The sequence below is a fragment of the Vulpes lagopus genome, chromosome 1 (genome assembly GCF_018345385.1).
Source record: "Vulpes lagopus strain Blue_001 chromosome 1, ASM1834538v1, whole genome shotgun sequence".
Taxonomy (NCBI): domain Eukaryota; kingdom Metazoa; phylum Chordata; class Mammalia; order Carnivora; family Canidae; genus Vulpes; species Vulpes lagopus.
In genome coordinates this window covers 28,492,237-28,508,192 of record NC_054824.1, presented here as the reverse complement: position 1 = coordinate 28,508,192, position 15,956 = coordinate 28,492,237, and the positions used below count along the sequence as shown (strand labels likewise).

Genomic DNA, 15,956 nt, shown 5'->3' with positions numbered 1-15,956 from the left:
TATTTTGGTTACTGTTCCACCGATCTATGTAGGTTTTTTTTAATGCTAATACCATACTATTTTGATTACTGTAGCTTTGTAATATATTTGAAATCAGGATGTGTGATGCCTCCAGCTTTGTTCTTTTTTTCTCAAGACTGCTTTGGCTATTTAGGGTCTTTTGTGGTTCCATCTGAATTTTACAATTGCTTTTTCTACATCTGTGAAAAATGCCTTTTGAATTTGATATGGATTGCACTGGTAGATCACTTTAGGTAGTACAGACATTTTAACATTAATTCTTCCAATCAATCAGCACAAAGGATCTTTTTTCCTGATTTATGTGTTCTTCAATTTCTTTCATCAATATTTTATAGTGTTAAGTGTACATCTCTAATTTATTCCTAAATATTTTATTCTTTTTCATGCTACTGGAAATGGGATTGCTTTCTTATGGTTTTCTTTCTTGAGGTGTCTGTCCGGTTTGGGTATCAAGGGTAATGCTGGCCTCACAGAATGAATTTGGAAGAATTCCCTCTTCTATTTTTTGGAAGATTTTAAGGACTGGTATGAATTCATCTTTGAATGTCTAGTAGAATTTACCATAATGCCATCTGGTTCTAGTCTTTTAAAAAGGAAATATTTTTACATATGACAGGAAGGATTCAAGACATGCATAAGATACATATTGCTGAGAAAATCTGTGGACTTTAATTTATTCGAGATATTTAAAAACAAAGGGAGATAGAAACTTTTTCAGAATTATTTAGATACAATTCTAAACAGATCATTTTTTTGCCATCTAAAATATATGAATACATGTAATATTTACCATTAGCCAGCATGCCAGTTTTCTCTTCCTAAATTAAAAAGAAGAAGATAATCATATGATTTGAAACCAAAATTATATAAAATACCCACAATGCAAATAGTAGCAAAATTTGAAAACCAGTGTTTTACTCCATTATGAAAAAGTCAAGAAATGTGTTTTCTAAGTTTCTTTCATCACTCTCATTCACTAATAATTCTATATGACTGGAGAACATAGCTATAAGAGAACTTTCAGAAGTCTCTTTAGAATAACAATTACCAATCCATTTAGGCCTTTAAAGTATCTAGATGCCATCTGCTCATCCACCTTGCTCAGAAATTCTACTTTTTGAACTCTAAGATAACATGGATACTTTATATAAGATTCTTGCTATTATAACATCATTTTTCTTTTATTGTTCAAAATTAATGATCAAATATAACTTGTACTCTGTTTGAGCTACATTTTTGAAAGACAAAAATTTCAAAGAGGCAGTCCACCAAATCAGCAAGATAGTTGAAATTTGTCAAAATGATATGTTCCCTAAAAACAATGATCAATTCTCTTAGAGTAAGTTTTATATAGTGTCACCCATATTCTCCACTTAGACAGGCAATGTGTATGTTTACACTGACACATTTTTATGCAGGCTGTATTTTCTTAATATATCAAACCTCTGTGCCTTCTACTAACCTGTTTTTCATAAAACATCTAAACTGTCATATTCTAAGTATAAAGCCCATTAAGTTACTAAGGATAACCAGCAGATCACATTAATCTTCATGTATTTCTAAAGGTTTTATTCTCCCCCTCCAAATGGAGTGATGTAGAGACACCCAGTGACAAAGCACCAGGTATATTTAAAAATAAGTATTTATTAATACCTGGTATTTCTTGCTTCTATTTAACCATTCTATTTAACTTTGCTTCTATGAAACCTATGGTTTCATACATGTTTAAAACATCTAGTCTGAACATGCAGTCCCGAAAGAGACCTCACTTGTACAAATCAAGACCAAAATAACTAACAGTAATTATCCTACTAGTTAGTTATTATTAGGTAGCTTAAAGGATAAGCTCTACAAGGCATGCAATATGCAGTAATACCCTTCACCAGTCTTAGTAAGAACTGAGAAAAAAAAGAATTAGAGTACAACAACTGAATATGAATAGAATAATTTAATTCATGATCTTAGCCAAGTGAGTTTCATATAGTAATGTCACTGCTAGAATAAATACTGAGAAGGGGTATTTATTGTACTTCACAAGGACAAGATCTACCAAAAAAAGTGTAGCTTAATATACCTGTTTAAAAATTAGATTTGAATTTCAATTACAATTTCAATTTCTAAAACTTAAGAAGTTACTTGCCAAAAAGATCCTTGAGAAAATCAATGGCTGTATTTCATTACGATTTACATTAAACTGACATCATGAATTAAAAAAATGTGAGCGTTAAGAGATGAATAACCTTACAACGATGAGCAAGAAATGAAGAACTCTGTATTTTGAACTCTTCCTATAGTGAAAGTCAGCTAAAATGGTGACAAGTTTCAAAACTGTCAAGTATATAACTGATGTATACCTGTTTGGGTACATGTTGTTTTTCAGATTGGGGATTTTCTTTGGAATTAGTCTCTTCTTGAGTAGTTAAAGGTGCATCAACATCCTCCTCACCTTCGAAATCATCACTGTAATTTTCTGAAGAAAATAATTTTTTTAAAAATACAAGGATCATACTATCAAAAAGATCATATCCTGGGAAAAGACTGTTAATTTCCAAAGGAAGGAGTCTGCATACGAATAATTTACTGAAATACTAACATAAAGATAGCTTTAGAGGACATACTTTATTTTGTGAAGATTCTTTTTTTTTTTTAAGATTTTATTTATTTATTCATGAGAGACACAGAGAGAGAGGTAGAGACATAGACAGGGAGAGGCAGGCTCCATACAGAGAGCCCAATGTGGGACTTGATCACGGCATCCCGGGATCACGCCCTGAGCCAAAGGCAGACACCTTTGCCTAAGCCACCCAGGGACCCAGGCGTCCCTCTTTTTTTTTTTTTTTTGGCAAAAATTTAATGAAAACTCAATTCGTAAGACTTAGGTTTATTTCACTGTCTTATATTTTCAAATAGTTATAAGAGCTTTATATTTTTAATCTTTTATGTTTTTAACTAAAAATTTCTAGAGCTGTCCAAACATTGTATTTTGAAAACAAAGTTTAATGCTTATTTTTAAAAGAATCTCAAAAGCATACTTATAAAAGGCAGCACTTCTGTGAAATCTTGACATTCTTAAAACGTTGGATGGATTGATTGATTGATTGTCTCTGTAAGTATCTCTAATGTAACCCTGAAACAGTACTTATGAAAGATCTATCTCTAATCCTTCCTGCAGGTAAATACTGGCTCTATGTGACCTCTACTATTTCCCAATTCTGGGCACTTCTCAGCTAAAGTCCCAAATTATATCTCAATGAATTTACACCAGAAGAGAAAAGTGTGTCTATGTTAATTAACATGATGCCAATAACACTACTTAGGGGAAGGTAAGGTAGGAGTTACCTGGCCAGGATCTCTAAACCAATTTTTAATGTGTTGTTTATAGCCCTTAAATTGAAGGATTAACCAAGATTTGTGATGTTTTCAGAGTGGAAACCATCATTCCAGAAATAAACATAATCTTAATTGTATTTTGAAAATTAGAGCACTTTCAGAAATAGGATGGCCTGATGAAAGACTGTACGAGTTCCAGAGACTGCTATGGAATGGCTGTCTTTTCTTAGAATGGAGAGGATAACCTGAGTGCAATTAATAATGAAAGTCTGAGAATGAATTTGAGAGGGCTTAGAAGTTAAACAGAGATGTTCCTAGTAACATCTATCTACAGAAACATCTCCATATTAGTTCAAAAGGAAGACAAGGTGAGTACTGGATCTTAGGTAAATAATCTAGCTTAGCTGGTTAACTACATTAATATATTCTGAGGCTGAGAACCTCACCTTTGTGAGCTCATCTTTTCCATATAAGAAATAACACTGGGATTTTCTAAATATCAACAGACATAATTAAATTTGCAAAACAGTTATCAGGGACACCTGGGTAGCTCAGCAATTGAGCGCCTGCCTTCAGCTCAGGGCATGATCCCAGAGTCGCAGGATCAAGTCCCACATCGGGCTCCCTGCATGGGGCCTGCTTCTCTCTGCCTATGTCTCTGCCTCTCTCTCTCTCTGTGTCTCTTGTGAATAAGTAAATAAAATCTTTAAAAAAAATTAAAGATCTGAATGATAGATTTTGGAGGCATTTTTCATTCTTTGTTAGAAAATTTAGCTGCAAATTTTAAGTATGTTACAGGACTTTCCCCTCTACTATGCTGGATTTCAAAAACTCTGTAAACAATGAGTACATTGAACAAAATATATGAAATAACTATTTACAAACACTGGACAGCACAAAACTGATTCCTTAAGAAAAAAAAAAAACAAGTGAAGTGAGTTCTACAGTTACTTGAAGGTACATAAATTCAGGAATGTTAAGCAGGGAGGGGAAGATCAGAACAGTCTCACTATGTTAAGGTCACAGAGATAAACTTTCAGAAAGACTGAGAGGATCAGAAACACCTACGTAGAAGCAGAGCTCAAAAGATCTGTATGGGGTCTCCCTGACTCTTTGCTGAATACTAAGCCATATTTGCATACTTTGAGCAACTGGAAGCTACTGGCTAGGAAATTCACAGACTTCAGGAAGGGAAAGGAGAGTCTGGAGCTCTAACCAGTTTGAGTGGAAAAAATCCTCATTGTTTAGTAGGTCATTCAGTAGAAACCTCAAAAAGGATGTACCTTAGTACTAGTGTCAAACTGTACTACGAAATGCTACAGGAGACCTCCCCTAACAAAGCATAAGAAAAGCCTTGGAAGGATCAAGGTAGCAAGATCAATTATCTGCCAGAACAAAGCTCAACACTATAGGAAGAAAACAAAATTCAGACACTCAACAACATAAAAATCTACAATATCCAACACCCAATAAAAAAAATAACTAGACTTACAAGGAAAAGCAGCAGTCAATAGAAACAGACCCAGAAATGCACACACATTGGGATCAGCAGAATATGTTTTGTTAAGGACTTAACAAGAAAACAAACAAACAAAAAAGAACATGAGAGAAGATACCATAGAGATTTTAAAAAATACCTAAAAGGAGCTTCTAGATTGAAAGAAAAAAGATTCAATGAATTAACAGAATATCAAAGGAAAGAAGAAAAAAATCAGTAAATCTGAAGACCTAACAATAAAAACTGAAGCACAAAGAGGAAAATAGCTTTAAAAAATGAAAGAGACTTAATGACCTATGGCACAAAATTTAACCACCTAACACAACTGTAATTAGAGTCAGAGGGCAGGGGGTGACAGAAATATCTGAAGAATTAGTGGGCAAAACATTTTTTCATTTTGATGGAAACTATAAATTCACAGATCAAAGATGCTCAATTACCTCCAAGTAGGATAAATACAAGCAAAGCATACCAAAATACACCTACATTAAGCTGCCACAAAACCAGGCTAAAAAAAATACTATACAGAAACTCAAAATACCAGATAGCTACCACAGTTGACTCTTGAACAGCATGGGTTTGAACTCTAACTGTTATAGTTCCACTCACATGAGGATTTTTTTCTGATACAGCCCAATACTATAAATGTATTTTCTCTTCCTTATGATTTTTTTAAAAGATTTTATTTATTTATTCATGAGAGACAGAGAGAGAGAGAGAGAGACAGAGACAGAGACACAGGCAGAGGGAGAAGCAGGCTCCATGCAGGGAGCCCGATGTGGGACTCGATCCCGGGTCTCCAGGATCACGCCCTGGGCCGAAGGCAGCGCCAAACCGCTGAGCCATCGGGGCTGCCCCCTTATGATTTTCTTAATAACATTTTCTTTCCTCCAGCTAACTTTAAGAATATAGTATATAATAATATACATAACATACAAAATATGTGTTTATCAAATCTTTTTGTTATTGTTAAGGCTTCCAATCGATGAGAGGTTATTAGTAATTAAATTTTGGGGGGAGTCAAAAGTTACACACAGATTTTTATGCAGGGGGTCAGCATCCCTAGCTCCTATGCTGGACAGTCAACTGTATTTGAAAATTGCTAAAACAGTAGATCTTAAAAGTTATCTCAAGGAAAAAATGTTTTGTTTTGTTTTTTTATACTCGTGATACTGTTAACTAGATTTGTTATGGTGATCATTTCACAGTGTATCAAATCATTATGTTGTGTGCCTGAAAATAATGTTACATATCAGGTTTACTTCAAATTAAAAATTAATTTTTTAAAATTCATTTTAAATAAGAAGTTTAAGAAGTCCTCAAATCTATACAAAAGAATACAAAAAACTGAGAATGATAAATACACGGAAAACGTTTTTACATAAATATTAATTTTTTATCTCCCTTAAAAAATTTTTTGTTTGTTTATTTATTTGAGACACATAGCGAGAGGCAGAGACACAGATAGAGGGAGAAGCAGGATCCATGCAGGGTGCCTGATGTGGGACTCGATCCCAGCAGCCCAGGATCACGCCCTGAGCCGAAGGCAGACACTCAACCGCTGAGCTACCCAGGTGTCCTTTCCTTAAAAATGTTTTAAATAGACTATTAAAAGCAATAGTAATAATAATAATAGTGATAATAATACATCATGAAGTTTTAGGATACACAGAAAAAAATATCTGACAAAAATAGCAAAAAGGTTGAGGAGGGGAGTCGCTGTTTTTAAGACTCATATAAAGTGATATAACGTCATCTGAAAGTAGAATCTATTTAATAAGCTAAAGATGCATAGTACGAATCATAGAGAAACTAAGAAGAAAAATACAACAAAGAGGTATAACTAACAAGTCAAAAGAAGGGATAAAATGGAACACTACAATACTCAATCCAACAGACTGCAGGACAAAAGCAGCACAACAAATGGCAAAAGAATAAATAACCATACCAATGAATATATTTTTATTAAGGGTAGAAACAATTCAATTAAAAGTCAGAGATCGTCACAGTGGATAAAAAAAGCAAAATCCAGCTATACGCTACCCATGAGAAAATCATTTTAAATATAAAAACAGACATGTTAAAAGTCAAAGTAGAAAAAGAAATACCTACTGAGCCATGCTTTAGAGATATTGGTCCTGGCTCCAAAGATTCCCCTCGTCCTTTTCTTGTCTTCTGAAATGATCCACCACCCACTTCCAACAAATGATACAGCAATGCACTCTCAACCATTTCTTAGTACCTCAGACTGTAACATAGGCAGTTCACTCAACCTGATCTAAGCTCTTTCCAAGATATGATTTTCCTTTTCTTTTTCTATCAATGTCTTTATTAAGTTATATTATCTTTTCAAATGTTGTACATTTTTAAACCAATGAAATTACCTGCCAGTTCTTCATGTTTTGATTCATTCTCATGTTTATCTTCAGTTAGTTCTACATCAATTTGATTACTGAAAAAAAATTACTTAATTCAGAATTAAATGTTAATACATGCCATGCAATCTTTTGTGCGTATTTAAAAAAAACTCTAACATTATATTTTTCTTCTCAAGTACTCTTATTCTATCAAAAACTAAGAATTTGGGCACTATAAAGAAAATGTTGTAAAAATAAAGGACCCTCAAAGCTTTATTGTAGCTATCAAATTAATACAAAGAGAAAAATGCCATTAACTTTATACACAAATACACAGTTTTATACATAAGTGTGCATTTACGTGTCTCAGGACCCAGATGTTCTTTCTACACTAAAAATCAGAAATTGACCACAAGCTAGGAGAAACAGTGAAGTCTACGTCAGGCCAGAACCTGACCAGAAAAAAATGTCAGGTTCAGCATTTACATGTTAATAAGCAATTTAATCATGAAATACAGGCTGAATAGGAACCTTAAACTAATAAAAACTCAGAAAGTAACAAAGGCGCTTGAGCAAATTTAATTATATTGGGGTTAGTTCATACACTGCTTTCTTGCAAACTGAGGAATCTGCCCTACTTTTTTCAGTCCATTAACCCTGTCTTTAGTGAGATTATCAGCAAATCCATAAAGATATAAAACTATAATAATAATAATAGCAGCAAACAGTACTGCATATCCAATGGTATTCAGCACTCTGACTAGCCTGTCCAAGAACAGAAATAACAGGAGTTAAGAATACTGCTAAGAAATAAGAAAAAGAGGGGCAACCCGGGTGGTTCAGTGGTTTAGCGCCGCCTTCGGCCCAGGGTGTGATTCTGGAGACCCAGGATCGAGTCCCATGTCGGGCTCCCTGCATGGAGCCTGCTTCTCCCTCTGCCTGTGTCTCTACCTCCCCCTCCCCCCACTTTCTCTGTCTTTCCTGAATAAATAAAATCTTTAAAAAAAATAAGGAAAAGTTAAGAAATATTATAAAGGGGCCCAAACTTACAGCTAACAAACCTGTGTATACTTCATCTGCGTTGTTACTATTGGGAGAGGCAATTACCCTGAATGTCCCTACATGTTTTTATGGGGTACACCAGGAACTCAAGGCACAAACTCCTCTTTCCTAGGTTATTTCCCACAATTGTGTTGCTGTGAGCCACCTTGAGAGATGATGCAGTATCTCCTCCCAGAAAAGAAGTAGGCCTGTTTCCTCTTACATAAAAGCAACAGATTCCCCAAGTTCAGTGATCCTCTCCTATAAGGCAACCCAGTGCCCACGCAGATAGCCTTCATGGACTCTCTGTGGTGCCTCCACAAGCTTTGTGGGGCATGGGGGAAGTGAGGCAAATAAACATGAGACTCAGATAGGCTTTTGTTGTAAGAAATAAGGTCCTTTGTTTCTAACCCAGGAATCCTATGTCTATTGTCAGCATCCATAAAACTGGCAGGGTCACTTGTTAGCTTACAAGTAGGGTAAAAATCTCAAACCCTCCATAATTCATGACAGTCACTGCACCACTTTATTCATAGTCTCTAAGAAACTAAGCATCCTAAGGAGACCAGGTACTCTAACAACCAGAGGTTATGATTCTCCTCACCCTTAATGTAATTATAGTTTGGTGTTCTTAAAATCTTAAAAGTTGTAATCTGGCTTCCATTTATCATTTTAACAAGTCAAAGGTCTACTGTATGTACAGAATACCAGCTCAATTAGTAGGAGTTCCAGGATAAATGAGGTTTCCTGATTATCATCAGGGTCAACCATACAAAGGTAGGACAGAGACAAAACTGGTCTTTACTCCTTGTTCCCCTTTCTTTTCTTTTTTTCTCGGAGTTTATAACAGCTACTTGAACTCTCTTATTTATTTTATCTATGTAAAATCACTTAAGAAGTTACTTTCCTAATAAGGTCTTTTTGCCATGTGCCATTAGTCTCAAAAGCATCTTAGGCTGGACATTTAAGGTATCTGGATGCAGAGTGGGGTCTCAAACACAAATCAACAAATTCCATTCATATATAAGAGAAAGCATGACCAAAATAATGAACAGAGAAAAGAGCTAAAAATAAGATTTAATTTTTGTTTGTTATGTTTACCCATTGAAGTCCATGCATACACCAGTCTTCCAAAAATATAGAAAAACATAGAAAGAAATCATTTAATGATTAGTCAATATTGTACATACATTACCTATGTAAAGCTTTAAATTGCGTGGAGTCATTAGAATCCAGTTCCTTATTTAATCTTGAATAATCAATGGAAGATGTTAAGCCGTCCTCAAGCCTGGCAAAAAATTGCTCTTTTTCTTCTTGTTCTTCTAATGTGTCTAATCCCAATCCAAGGACACTATGATTGAGTTCAGAAACTACTATCTCTAAATGAAAAGCACAAATACATTTTATTAATATGAAGAATTTTGATAATATTAATTTTAATGATTTATTAATAGAAAAATTTTTAAAATTTAAAACATACTTTAATCTCTTACCCACCAAGTACAGACTTGTATTCATAACCGGTATGTAAGGTTATAAGGCTTCTCTCAAAATCTAATTCTAAATCTTCTAGGAAGGTATTAATTAAGTGTACATGGTTCAGTAAAGGAGACTTCAAGATACAAGTTAATTTTTGTAAAAATTTTAATTATGGCATAGTATAATTATAGCATTTAATCTAATCAAGCATAGTAATTGACCTATCAACTCATATCCCTCACATTTCTTACCATTTGTTTCTAAGCTGTCAATACTTAAGATGGAGGTTCCACTGCTCTGAAGAAACTGAATCCTTTCAGCAGAGTCCTCTTCTATTTCTATAATAGGCTGAGAAGGTTTCTTTGTTTTCAGATAGCTTACATTTGTTCCAAGCAGTCCTAAGGATAGGATTTAAGATACAGTTGGATATTTATGTTTAGAAAACTGTTTTGACTACTATTTACTAATCAGTAATAGTGTTGTACTAACATTTTTTGTTAGCTAATTTTATGGACAGTAGTTACAAAATAAATCTGGTGTATTAAATAAAAATCCATCAGACCTAAAGTTCACAAAAGAAGAACTATAATTCTATTTATTTGCAGTATATCTTATTAAATAATCTCAAAAAGTTTACATAATGAGATAAAATGTTCTAAATTACTTTGAAGCACAATTATTTAAGACAGTATATCATACATGTTCTGCCTTATGTAAAGGAAAAGTAGGAAATAACTAGGTGAATTAGAAAAGGAAAACAAATCCAGGTAGGACAGAGACAAGGTACACATGGTCAGCAATGGGAGGGGCAGGCCAACATTGGAGGATGCAAAAAGGCCAGTGAAGTTGGATCTAGAGAATGAGGGTGAGTCCAGGTGGAGGTAAGTCCAGAGCAGGAGCTGATGGTCCGACTAGGCCAGTACTCACAGCCAGGAGTTTTGCTCTTTATTCCAAAAACATTAGAAAACACTGAAAAGGCTATACAATATTCAAAATTTCTTTATCATAATAGCATACATTTTTCATAAAAGAGTAAAAAATGGAAAAGTTAAATAATTACATTGTAAGATATAAAGATTAGAAGAATATCACTTTTGCTTAGAAGGAAGTCTTACCAAGAAGTCACAAAATCTGACTTAATTTTCCTAATTAGTGTCCTCTTAGAAAGGATTTAGAATATTTCTTTTAAAGATTTTATTTATTTATTCATCAGAGAGAGAGAGAGAGAGAGAGAGGCAGAGACACAGGCAGAGGGAGAAGCAGGCTCCATGCAGGGAGCCCAACGTGGGACTCGATCCCAGATCTTCAGGACCATTCCCTGGGCTGAAGGTAGCGCTAAACCACTGAGCCACCCGGGCCACCCTAGAATTTATTTTTTATGGTTTTGTGAGAATAACGGTTTTACAGATCAAATAATAACTTCCATGGCCACAGAAAATCAAGAGATGTTATCTAAAGACATTTCAAATGAAAAACTTAATGCCATGGTTGGGATGCTATTTTGGGGCCTATGGGGGTCTCACATTAGCTCTGAAATTGGACTCAGGGATGTGACCCACATTGAGTTTATAAGAGACTAATGAACAAAACCAAGACCCAATTTGCTTATTTATAATGAAGACTATAACCAGTAGAAGGATTAGATTGTTTCATCCTCTAGGCAGAACATTTTATCCTTATGGCAATTGAAAGAGAAAATTATAAGGCTGAAGTAGCTCAATGTTGATGTTTAATGCTAAGATTAGTAATGCATTTCTCTCCGCAAAAGGGTGTTTACTTCCCCCTCAGAAGCTTCTATGCTCGATGGCAGGAATCATATCTTGTCTATACACTAGTGCCTAGTATGCACAACATAACATGAACTCAGAAATGTCTGTGATTGCTATATCTTTGGGTGGAGAAACCCTCTCCTCTGTGTTTGTTTATTTATTTATTTTTAAAGATTTTATTTATTTATTCATGAGAGACAGAGAGAGAGAGAGGCAGAGATATAGGAAGAGGGAGAAGCAGGCTCCCTGTGGGGAGTCCAATGTGGGACTCGATCCTGGAACCATTGAGCCACCGAGGCATCCCCTCTCTTCTGTTTATTTATTTATTTTTTTTATTTTTTTTTAATTTTTTTATTTATTTATGATAGTCACAGAGAGAGAGAGAGAGAGAGAGAGAGAGAGAGAGAGAGAGAGGCAGAGACATAGGCAGAGGGAGAAGCAGGCTCCATGCACCGGGAGCCTGATGTGGGATTCGATCCTGGGTCTCCAGGATCGTGCCCTGGGCCAAAGGCAGGCGCCAAACCGCTGCGCCACCCAGGGATCCCCTCTCTTCTGTTTAAATGGATATTGTCAAAGCTTGCTTCTTAAATATAATTCTTTGAATCTTTTACTAATCAAATCCACTTCTGATTGACAAATTCTTTCTTAAAAATTAGTCCCTTTAGTCATGTTACATTCAATTGTTAGTCTAGGACCTAGTTTTTCCCTTTGGGATGAGTACATTTTATCTCTTACACATTACTTTCTGGAAAGAGATGTTAATGCTAATGAAGTCTTAAATCTTTGTGAACAATTCCAATTGTACTTTATCACATATTATTTTCAAGCACCAACGGCAGGGAGATTCTAAAAAAGAATTCTTTACATGCAAACTTTAGCATTGTTACATGGTTGGGGGATTTATGAAAAAATGAGCTGTATTTTTCAATAAGGTAACTCTTTATTTATAGTTTTAATAACAGAGAAATGACTTTTACTCTAACATTCATTTATTATTAAATGCATTTAGTATTAAATGCATTTATTACTTATTTACTGTTGGGGGCAGGGGAATACAAACAAAAAAAAAGTGTTTCCTGTCCTCATAAAGCTCCAACCTCAGGAGTAGCCCTACAGGTTATGACTATCAGCACAATATGTAAGTGCTATTGTGGTGTTCTGAAATCAAAACAAAGGAGAAAATAATTACGTTGAGAAGGGAGCTAGAAGAGTTAGGGAAGAAGGATGCAAGCAAAGGCAGTCTAGTGGTGAGAAAGCATGAGCTAATGCACAAAGCTAATGCATAGAGTCAATGTTTCCGGGAGATAGGGAATAACAGAGTACGGCTGGGGCACAGGATGCTGGAAAGGAAGGTCCTAGTCAGATGATGTAGAGCCTTAGCGGTCACATTAAGGAATCTGGGCTCAATTTCATGGGGGAAAAACAAAAGCTATGGGGCAAATTTCCCCCTGAGGATATAGAAATCTTCTAAGTTTATAAAATGCTGCTTAGTGATCCATAAATAGTATAAACATAGGTTAACATAGAGTTCCTTATGGATATGCAGTATCATAGACAGCAGGTATACCAAAGCAAATACTCCAGAGAGTAGTTTTCCATTTGTAAAGATGCGACTAAGAACAACTCTGGGAAAGGTGTACACATAAATCAAACAGGATCAATAATCAGTTCTTTACCATTATGGCAAAAAAAATTATTTTTTTACTACTGTTATTAACAGACTGTGATACCAAAAATCTAAAGATTTGTTAAAATCTTTCTAATGTGATGACATTAATACATGTCAGAATATTTTATTAAATCACTTTAAATCAATTTACCATTTATACAGGGAAATAGAGAAATATACATGTATCATTCATCATATTAATTTAGATAAACATAAAATTATCCCAATGTAATATAACCTGATAATGCAGGAACATCACAGATTCTCAATTACATAATATATATTAAAGCAAAGTTATATGAAAATTCGAGCTTCAAAAAGTCATGTTACTACTATTATCTTCTTTATAGATGTATAGTCCAACAACAAAATCCCAGAATTGAAAGTCTTGACTGACCCCTTGTGGTCAAATAATTTGGAATAAAAAAATGATCAATATTTACCACCATCTTCAAAATCATCTTCAGTTATCCACCATGGCACTGCATCTTTCTTTTTCACTTCTCTCTTAGGTTGTCTAGGTGTTTTGCTTGAATTATCAAAAGAATCATCTGAAAGCTATAGATACAAGTTACTGAATTAAAATTTGAGAATCCCAGATTCATTACTAAAAATGCTTCTCTTAGTTCTTTCACAGTTCAGTTATCACGTACATAAACAAAATTCCCAGCAACAATAAATTTGCATTTTTAAACATATGTAGCTAAAATAACTTAAAAATCAAGCATATATCTCTGAACATCAATTTCATATCCAGAGTTAAATAAGTAAACTAACCAGGGAGAAAACATCAATGATAACAACAAAGAAATGAAAACTTATCAAGAAACTTGATCAAGAAGGGGAAAAAAATGAAGTATATGAAAGTATACCCATTCTCTAGGGTATATGAATAAATAAAAATTGCGCAAAATTACCCAGCATCATTCTCAAAGAGCACAAAATTCTAAGACCAGATGAATTGAGTTTGCCAGAAAAATCAGCATTTTGTCACAATGACTAAGAAACTTTAATAAAATTTTAATTATTTTTCTATTCTTCAGGTCCAAATTTTACCACAATCCTAAAAGATCCCCTACTCTAACCCTAACTCCACCCACAGCCACTGCCACCACTCTGTCAGTAACCTGGCCTCTCTCTTCACTGAGAAAAGAAAGCTCTCAGGCAAAAACCAGTCTCCTTCCCCTTATTCCACCATTACACTCATCTGTGAAGACACTGCTTTCCTTTTTCAGAAAAGAAATGGTTTCCACACCAAGGAGAACTTGCAGAGAGGTCAGTCACTTCCCACCGTTCTAGGTTCTCACTTCCTTGCTCATTCCACATCATCTCTATATCTTCACTCCCCCTTCAGACTCCCCTGCCTCCTTCCCTCAGGTTATAAACCTGCCCCTTGCTGTAACCTCAGGGCCTTATCCAACTGTGGAATGGAAGAATGAACATTCAAGTGTACTCCACTTTTTTTTTTAAAAAAAAAGCAAAGTAAAACAAAACAAGAATAAGTTCCTTATTCCCACCTCCCCTTTATTCTACCTATCACTTTCTTCTACATACCAATTTCTTGAGTTTACTCCTCAACTCTTGAAAAGCTGGTTCCCATCCCAAAACAGCTCTTGCCCAGGTTCCAAAGGCCTCCTGGATGCCACAAATAAAAGACCACTGCCGGTCATCTTCCCTGATTACATCACGGAATTTAATACTGGTGACTGACTCTTCCAAAAACTCTCTATCCTTGATTTCACAACCTCACTTCCTCCAAATTATACTTCACTTCTGGGACTTTTCCCACCTGTCTATTTCAATAGGTCTTGGCTCTTTTGCACATTTCTTTACACTAGACTTCCCCAGGACTCTGTCCTTGTCCTTTTTATCCTCACTCTACACGTTTCCTGGAGAAGAAACCAACATTTATTCCATGCCTGCTGTGTATTAGGATCTATCCCCAGATTATCTCAATCTCTAAGCATTCAATCAAGATTTATTGATGGGGGTACGCTCAGAGAAGTTAAGCAACTTGCCCCAGCTGCTACTGTTAGTAAGTATTACAGACCTAGGATTCAAACAGGTCTGATAACACTTGTCCACTTTCCACTGTAGTATGCAGTCCCCCAACTGGGACAATGTCACCAGGATACCCTTTTAAACTTCCAAGATGACTGCACAAATTTCCACCTGCCAACCAAAGAACTCTACTGCAATGACTTAAAATAATCCCGATTTTAAAATGTTCAAAAAGAACATCAGACAGGAAGAGGGGAAGAGGGAAGGAAAAGTATTCTTCCTTTTTTTAAAAAAGTATTTATTTATTCATTCACTCATTCATTCATTTATTTATTTGTTTATTTATTTATTTATGACACACAGAGAGAGGCAGAGACAGAGGCAGAGGGAGAAGCAGGCTTCATGCAGGGAGACCAATGTGGGACCTGATCCCAGGACCCCAGGATCATGCCCTGAGCCAAAGGCACTGCTCAACCACTGAGCCACCCAGTGTCCTGGGAAACTATTCTTTAAATTTTAGTTTCATCACTTTCCACTCAGTCTCTGAACTTGGTCAACACCTTGAAATGTTCCATTTCTCTCTCCTCCCTATATCTCACTGTTCACCAAATTCTGACAATCTGCCTCAGACTCAGTCTGTTTCTCTTTTAAGCCCCATGGCCAAGAGTGTGGAAGGAGTATAGGTTTTGGGGGCCAGACAGATCTGAGTTCGAATTCTAATTTCAATTTGCTGTTGCTTCAGAAAAATTATCCTCTTTTCAGTTTATTCAATCTGTTAAAAAAGTCATAGT

At 35.2% G+C, this 15,956-nt stretch overlaps 1 protein-coding gene across 7 annotated transcripts in view; it reads right to left on the bottom strand.

Moving 5' to 3' along the window:
• The window catches only part of CEP162 (centrosomal protein 162), a 94,996-nt gene that overhangs the window by 65,008 nt on the left and 14,032 nt on the right, over positions 1–15,956 (bottom strand). For 6 of the 7 annotated variants that reach the window (XM_041771257.1, XM_041771249.1, XM_041771212.1 and 3 more), the window contains exons 3-8: positions 13,608–13,722; positions 9,978–10,124; positions 9,443–9,626; positions 7,234–7,301; positions 2,376–2,491; positions 812–839 (exon numbers count right to left, since the gene is read on the bottom strand). In XM_041771257.1, coding sequence (XP_041627191.1) covers positions 812–839; positions 2,376–2,491; positions 7,234–7,301; positions 9,443–9,626; positions 9,978–10,124; positions 13,608–13,722 — 658 coding nt within the window. Of the gene's footprint in view, positions 1–811; positions 840–2,375; positions 2,492–7,233; positions 7,302–9,442; positions 9,627–9,977; positions 10,125–13,607; positions 13,723–15,956 lie in introns of those variants that run through there. The other variant, XM_041771265.1, reaches the window with a different exon arrangement.